Source organism: Uloborus diversus, chromosome 4, assembly GCF_026930045.1.
Source record: "Uloborus diversus isolate 005 chromosome 4, Udiv.v.3.1, whole genome shotgun sequence".
NCBI classification, from domain to species: Eukaryota; Metazoa; Arthropoda; class Arachnida; order Araneae; family Uloboridae; genus Uloborus; species Uloborus diversus.
In genome coordinates this window covers 85,660,519-85,669,207 of record NC_072734.1, presented here as the reverse complement: position 1 = coordinate 85,669,207, position 8,689 = coordinate 85,660,519, and the positions used below count along the sequence as shown (strand labels likewise).

At 33.9% G+C, this 8,689-nt stretch overlaps 1 protein-coding gene across 1 annotated transcript in view; it reads right to left on the bottom strand.

Annotated features, from left to right (window-relative positions):
• Window positions 1-1,266: 1,266 nt before the first annotated feature.
• Window positions 1,267-8,689, bottom strand: part of LOC129220132 (uncharacterized) — a 57,271-nt gene continuing 49,848 nt past the window's right edge. The window contains exons 2-4 of the mRNA XM_054854475.1: window positions 8,038-8,202; window positions 6,798-6,978; window positions 1,267-1,634 (exon numbers count right to left, since the gene is read on the bottom strand). Of these exons, the coding sequence (XP_054710450.1) occupies window positions 1,364-1,634; window positions 6,798-6,978; window positions 8,038-8,202 (617 nt within the window). The 3' untranslated portion in view covers window positions 1,267-1,363. The remainder of the gene's footprint in view (window positions 1,635-6,797; window positions 6,979-8,037; window positions 8,203-8,689) is intronic.

Sequence of the window (8,689 nt, the reverse complement as noted above, 5' to 3'; positions counted from 1 at the left end):
TCCATTTCCAGTAGCTTGCTACTTGCAAACATAACAAAATTTTATTTAACTGCACCAGTTAATAAAATGCTGAAATTTATGTAATGGTTCTTGTGAAAAACTCTAATAGCACCATGCTGTGAGTGAATAAACAAAATACAAATGCTCAAAATATGTGCTTTATAAAAGTGTCTTAAATCATTTGAATGCATTCAGTACATATGTTACTGCTAGAGTACCACAACCTGGTAGACATTGACATTCAGCGGCAAACATTAACTTTATCAAATGTATTGGTGAAAGACTGAATATTTAGTTATATTTTTGTGCATTTGTCCGATGAATATTAACATGTTCCAAGTTTGGTTTTTCACAGCAACATATATATATCATACAATATAGCTAATATTCAATTATTTCACACTCATCTCCCCCCCCCCCCCATAACACTAGCATAGAAACTAAAACAGCACCTATAGCAGCATCTGCCATTTAGTCCCATAGAAAAATCAACAGAAAGAGTATTTTTCTTCTCTGTTTGTATATTATAGTCTGTACAAAACTTTAGAACATTTATTTTAATTTAACTTTCATTTGTTTAAAAAAAAAAATGTTTCACAACCATTAAAAAAAGGAAACAAATCTGAAATTGATGCTACAACTGAATTCTCTGCCTTATTGTTGAAGTATTCTGTGCAGAAATCATTGCTTATGAGTTATTCAGTCTTGAAGGATAGGAGACAAAAAATAAATTTGTTTCATTTTGTTATCATTTATAGATTGAGTGTCATACTCAAAATCAATACAGCGCTAGGAAAATTTGTGTGAAAACTAAATAGTAAAACAGTAATTTTTTTTATCACATATTTTGCAACAATAGGAGAAAAATAAAATAAAGTGAAAAATAGTATTTTTATTATTTGGGTTGACAGAACAAAATATTGTAAATTGCAGATACAAATAAAAAAAGTTTCAAAACATGTTTCTCTTTTCCTTCTTTTTTAAAAATGTTAACGAAGAAGAGAGAGAGTTTTAAATAAATTAAAACTAAATCCAATACATAAAAGTAGTTTTTTTAATTTTATTTTCAATTAAATTTCTGTGTCTGTTATTTTTTTCCACAATAAATTAATCACTAATGACGGCGATGAAAACTATTATTTATTTATTTATTTATTTATTTATTTATTTATTTATTTACTTATTTACTTATTTATTTATTTATTTATTTATTTATTTTATTTATTTATTTATTTATTTATTTTTTTGAAAAAATTACGTAAAGTGAGGGGGGTTTAGCATGTGAAAAAAGGCGAATTCAAATAGCTTCTCTTTCCATTCCACACATATTTCCTAGATTTGTTGAGTGTGCTGCCATCTGTTATCACACCTGTGCAACAACCTCGACATGGTTCGAATTAGTAACGGCAGATGGCGTTAAACGTCCAACATTCTGCTGTTGCGCGGTGGACGCGACGACCGTTAAAGAAGAAGCGATGACGTCACTGGGAAGGTGATGTGAGCTAGATGTAGATGGATTATTGATTAATTCCACATCCTCCGGCCCAACTGGACTTGGTTGACCTGCACTGCTCGGCCTAGAGCGATAGCTGGGCGGTCGACTGTAGTCCGAGATGCCAATATTCATAGGAAATCTGTAATGAAATTAAAAAACGTTTTCAAGTCAGGAAAAAAATACAAGCTTGACCAAATTAGCTGAAAAGCAAAAACCATTATGAAAAAAAAATCATTTCTTCTTCATCTTTCGAAATAATAATAGTAGTAACAATCGAAAGTTGTATGCGATTTTAATTCTGACATCATTGCTAACTGAAAAATATAATATTTATTTTATTTCTGAATTTTAACATTATTATGGTTATTTTGTTTTTGGTAAAGATTAAAAAGTCTTCTAATTTTCTTTTGCTGTAAAAAACTTGTAAATTCATTAATGTATGTTCAAAAATATACGCAGACCCGCCATTTAAGGGGGTCAATGGGGTTGTTTCTTTCAGTCAAAAGTAGTACTTTTAGTCACTGAAATTAAAAGAATAAGCAAAAAAAAAAATGGACCCAGAAAATTCTTTTATTTTCCCAACAGTTATTTTTTATTAATTTTTTTAAATGCCCGATTTTGCAAACAAGGCGTAATCTTGATGACGTCACAAATGATGCTCTTTGGCGCATTTTGTACCGCGTTTCCACGTTATGATAACCAAGAAGCGAATTAAAATTGCGCTCTATGCTTGCTATCAACCATATCGTTGCCAATGCACGTGAGTAAAGATGCGAATTAAATATTTTGCTCTGTGAATGGCAACACAGAATGGCATTTCATCATTTGTGAAGTCATCGGCAAGAAACGTAAACAATGAAAGCGCACCGATTTAAGCAGTTTTTTAAAAATATTAAACTTAAACAAATTATTTAAAAAATATTTTGATCCTATGTTTTTAAGCATGTTCTTTCAGAAAAAAAAAACTTTTAAAATTTTGGAAACAATCCCATTGTCTCCACTTTAAGAAATGAATGTTTTTGAATAAAAGCGGGAGTGGTTTGTTTTGTTTTCAGATAAAATTCGAAGAGTACACCCCTTTTCCCCCCGGGGGGTCCGAAATGGTGGGCGTGATATAGATGCCTTCATGGAATCGTTCTTATTTATTCATTTCTACTTTCTGGTGTATAAGATTGTACATTGTGCTGCAACTCTAATTCTATAACGTATTTCTCCCACCCACACGATAACACTAACACAGCCAAAATTTCCCTTCTGACGTTTTTTTTTTTTTTTTGGTCGCAACTGTCCAAACATGTACATAAACTACCATACCATGATTAGCAATGTGTGTTAAAGCTAAGGGCTCCGAAGGGGCTGATACGCTCCTCCCCCCCTCGCCGGGCCACTAGAAAATAATTTACACAATGAATTTCATAAAATTTTTACCTTAACAACTAATTTTCTCCTGAAAGGGACATATTTTTTTTTCAGAAAATTAGTTTGAATAATATATTTGATGTAATTTGAATTCGAGGGAGATATACACAGGGCAGTCATTTGGGGTGGGGGGGGGGGGGTTTGAAAAATTAATGTTTTACGTAAGAGTGGGCATGGTTCTTGTTGTTTTCTGATAAAATTTTCATTGAGAATACACCTTTTGCCCCCTCTCCTCCCCTCTGGAAAAGTTCGAAATATTGATTCAGTGTATAACAAAAACTGTTGTTGGTATACGGTAAAGTAGGTTTGTCCAGTTCTGCACGAACTTCTTGTGATATAGAATGAAACACAGTTATCGAAACACTAAATAAAAAACCATCAACTGAAGATTTTATAAGAGAACGTCATATTTGCCTTTAAAAAAAAAAAGAAAAAAGCAAAAAAAAAACCTCCTCAAATTAGGCCTAGATTCGGCCTAGGCATTCCGAGGCCTAAAAAATCTCAAGAATTTATGGACATTTTAGATGGTTCAGAAAGCCGTTTATGAAAGCGCTGGGGGATATTTTAAAATCCAGAAATCGATAAAGCATGATAATTTTATAGCAGCGGGGATCATAAAGCTTCTTTTTGGAACTTGGGGCGATGTAGTTTTGATTCATTTCATTTATTTATTGCTTAGGAAGGGAGATTTGTCGTAAATTCTTCCCCTCTCATACGATCCCAAACTTTCGTAATAACATGGCTGGATTTTATAAACGATCGTCTGACTTTTTGAATCGCGTCAACAGAAAGTATGACAATCAAAAAGATCTAGAATTATTAAATGTTTTAATGCTTTTCCAACTTTTGAGTTCTTTTTTTAATTATCGCGGTTTTATTGAGAAGTGTGTACATACATCTTTTGTGTTCGATAACTTAAACAAGGAAATATCTCTTTCTTCCCATACACATATCAGCCAAAGCAGATATGTTTATGATTCTTAAAATTTCTAAGCCTGCATTTCAGATCACATTGAAATTTACGCAATTGATGAAGAGTTATTTTTTTCTTCAAGGATTCACAAACTAATGACCAACTTCCAATAGTTCTTATGGGATGTGACCGTTTGCTCCATCACGAAAACATACTACTTTGTACGGTTAACAAGTACTCAGTATCTTCATTACTATTTCTATATACAAAAAAAAGTAAAGTCAAAGAAATTGTGAAAGGAAGTCTTTGGCGGGTCTTCGCCCAGGACACCCCCTACCACCTACAGCCTTCAAATTTTGTACAAAATTACTTCGAGCTCAGGTGGTTTGCACTTGTGGTTTTGTTTCTTAAATTTCGAATGAGTTTTTTTTTTTTTTTTAAGCTCAAATTTCATGCAAATTGCTTATTAAAGGGATCAAAGATTTTCCACACCTTTAATGTTCTATGTCGTTCGAAAGAGATTTTGTTTCTGCATCATACTGTTTGACCACGGATTGTGTGGAAAGACAAACATCCGTTTTACAGCCGGAAATGGACGAATCTATTATTTTTTACCGATGCCAGCTTTTTCAGAAGCAGAGTCTCATTCAAATGAGCGGAATACATGCATCAAAATTTTACTTTTCCCCCTTATTCACATTGATTTGTCTTATCTGGACGTTTGAAAATTCCATGCAATCCGTGGTTGGACAGTATAAAGCTTTTCTCAATTAATTAGAACAGAAGATATAAGGGTTTCCATTTTAGCGAAAATCTTATGCTGAACTCAATTCAAGCTTGGAGATAAAGAGCGAAATATATTACTAGAGACCATGAATTTAAAAGCGACTTTCGAAACATACAAAAAGGCCGTTTTGCTATGTTCACGATTCCCTTAAGCTTGGAAATTTGGTACAAGTTAGTTTGGGCCCTGGGGGAGGGGAGCTTTTTGAAGCGTTTCTTTAAAAACAACTCTGTTATACGTATTTTTATTAAGTTCTTTTTGTTTTCGGGTTGGAGTGGGATTTTAGTATTTTTCTATGTTTAATGAGTGTTTTACTAAAACTCTATTTTCTGCGGGAAGGGGGAGAGCGTGATTTTTATTTGTTCTAATCTTAATACGTATTGTAACTAATTCTTCTTACAGGCACTTTAAATCTTCGCAAACCAAATAAGATTGCAAAGCAATCTTTGGGGGCTGGTGAGCGGCAACAAGTAGGGGCGGAGCCCCCAAGTTGTCTTTAAAAATGTAAGCAATTACACATTTAAAGGCTGTAAAATTGTGTAATAAATATAAAGTACAAGAACTACGATATACAATTCTTTCTCTCTGTCTCTCCTCTACTCCTATTTTGAACACCAATGGTTCGCGGACCACCGTTGGAAAAAAAAATGGAAGAAAAGGCTAAAATGCCCTGGCAATGAAACTTGTAGCAATTGGTTAGCAATTAGTAAGAAACTCAAAGCTTATCTTCAGCAAAAGATAGAAAATGATGTTCAACTGACTTGAAATGTAATTTGCCTTTGAGCAATAAGTCAGAGAAATGAAACTCTCCTAATTTGGGTCTTGTCTCCATCAAATTGTCGGCAACTGCAATTAGGGTTTCCAATCCCGAATCCCCACGGGATCCCGCACGATATTTAACGGGATTAACCCCGCGGGATTTTCAATCCCGCATTTTTTCCCCATATAAACGTTTTCCAACATTTGCAGCTCATGAAACGACTATTTTTCACAAGCATCATCTGAAATTTGAATCACTTCGTATATCTTTGTGTCTCATTTTTGATAAACCGGGGATTTACCATTAAAAACACAAAAAAAAGTCGAGTATATGTTTTTGAGATTGAATTGGTATTCTCATTCGAGGTCTCAATTTTCGTAAGTTGAGAAAATTTGTAAAATGTACAAAAATTTTCAAAAACCATTGCTATTACTTAAAATCCAGAAAATTACGCTTTAACAGAAAGACAGAAAAAGTGTATTACAAATTGCACTACCCGCTGGAATGGGAAAGAATTTTAGCTCAAAAAAATGATGTGCTAGATGAAAACAGTTGCTCTACAGCAGTTGGTTTTATTGAGCTTAAATTATTGTGGACATTTACCAAAAGATCCCCATTAACTTCATCACATTCTGAAATAAATTCTTCTTTTCTTATGCTGGGTTTTTGCTCAAGAATTGCAAATTTCGGATAAAAACGATGTCTACAGCATATTAGTTTTGCTGTTTCAAATTTAACTTGCATTGAGAATACCGGCGGGATTGAGAGCAAAATCAGCTCTTGAGCAGCTAAATATCATGCGGGATCCCGCGGGATTCGGGATTGGAAACCCTAGTAAGGCGCATTGGACATTTTTAGGGCACACTTTTGCATACTAAACGCTAATGGTTAATTGGGAGCTGATTTAGTAGTCCGAAACAATTGATGTACGGGATTCAAGAAAACTAATAATTCAAGTTACAAAAGCAGTCCTTTCTAAAAACCACAACTTTTTCTATTTGACATTAAAATTTAATTAACCAAATAAATCCCGCGGGATCCCGAGATCCCGCGGAATTGACTCCTTACAATCCCGAATCCCGCGGTACTGAATTCGGCGCAGGATTTGAAACCCTAACTGCAACGAGTTATATACACTTCACGCCACAACTTCCCAAATTTTACAATTTTCTTTTTTATGACACAATATCCATGTTCGGTGCATATTTTAAATAAAATGGGAATTTTACAATTGTATTGGAAAAAAAAGGAAACAAAACAAAACAAAAAGGAAAAAGGGGGAAAAAAACAAAAACAAGGAGAAACAAAGATACATTTTATTTTCAAATAAATAAAAACTTCCATGTTCCTCATGCGCATTGGAATCTCTCTTCTTTACTTAAGGAAGGAATTGATATCACATATGGTAATTATTTCAATCTATTACCTGGGATAAACTGTAGCTGGCCCTCGGTACACCGGTGGAGGTGGCGGTGGCTGTGGTGGTGGAGGATGTGTCGTGGGGGGTGTCTGTCTATCCATCAACAGAAGGCGCAGACGATATTCCTGCATCGAGGCTTGATACGACGGAGGAGGCGGTCGTAGTGTGATATCTGGATATAACATTGCTGAAAATTAAAAAACAATCATAATAAATTTTAGGCATCAATCGTGACTGAGTGATTTGAAACAAAAGTATCATTTCAAGAATTTCGTGTAAAAATAAATGAGCACCAGCGAAAATATATATAACGAAATATGCAATGCAAGTCTGAGCTGTCAAATTTAGTTTGGAAACTGCTGCCATTAGAAGTAAATATTAAATTTTATTAACAAAATATATCATTGATAAGGAGCTGTTTTTACTTTATTGGAGAAAATTGAATGCTTTAGTAAAATTTGTAACAGTTTTACTGATCATTAAACAAATTCTTAAGTTAAAATTCAAAACTTATTGAAGGGATCTTACTTTTAATAAACTCGAGAAGAATGGAAAGGTTGTTTTTTCTTCCGTTTTTTTTTTCTTAAAAAATCGTAACTCATGTAACATGTACAATGATTATATGATTTAGGAAATGTTTGCTAATATCAAGAGGAATCGTAACGTGACTTGGGCGCTGCGCGATTCCGACATTATTCCTCACAATCTAAGTTCTTCTCTTCCTTGTAGATGTGAATCATATGCTTCTAATCTGGTTTTATTTGTCCAATGTATGGCTTGAATGCAAGTGAAGAAGCATTTTCTTGTTGACCATCAAACTTTCCAATAAAATGAAAATGATGTTTTCCGGTCAAATTTCAGGCGAAAACAAAATCATGATTTGAAAAATGACAGAAATGCGGAGATTATTTTAAATATTTCAACCATGCATTGCTTTTGACTTGAAAGAACGTTACAGACATAAATGATCCTTCGAAATTGTTTGTAGACTGAAATCAGAAGTAACATATATTAATCCAGATTCCCTGATGATATGAACATTCGATTCCCACATCTATGGAATTGATCAGGTAACTTTCCACGAGGAAAAATTGAGCAATCTACACTGGTAAATAAGAAAGAAAACCAGGAAACACGTGTATCCAAGCCAATAAAAAAACATCAAGTAATGTTTAACGCCAAAAAGGTAACAATTTTAGAACGTTAATGATGCAGTTGTCAATAACAAAGGGCAGCCGTAACTTACCACTAAAGGGGTGCGGCCTTCCATAGTGGGGTACCCTGGGCACGAACCTCCTGTGTGGCTCGTGTCGCGCCCTCCTGAATCCGAACATTGCCCTACAGGAGGGAGACTCCCTTGAGGTCAGACGCCACGCCACACCACTCATAGACACCAGCACGATGCCCAGACCTGAAATAGAAAACTTTTCATTAGAGAAAAAAGGCAAATAAGAGCTTCATTTGTAGAAAATAACGTAGTGCAAAAGCAATTGGAAAGCTCTCTGCTCATTTGTTGCCCCGAATGGAATTAGTCTACATTCACCTCTTTAATGCTTCGAATGAAATGCAGTAGTTACGAGTATTTACCATGAAAACCAAGTGGAGCCTTACAACAGGGCAAAATCCAAACATTTGTCGTTTTAAAAAGAAACCAGATTAATAACAATAAAGTTGTAAGGATAAAAATTACGTCAAATTAAATGAAAATATTTTTCAAAAATTATACGAATAGAGTTCATCTTTAAATATTCAACAATACTTTCAATCTTTACATACGTACACAAAACTTGCCCAGTTTAACAACATTATTTCACGTTTAAAAATAATGTAATGCAATATGAAATTATTTAATACTGTTAAATAACAACTTTTTTTTTTAAATTCTTGATTAGTGAAAG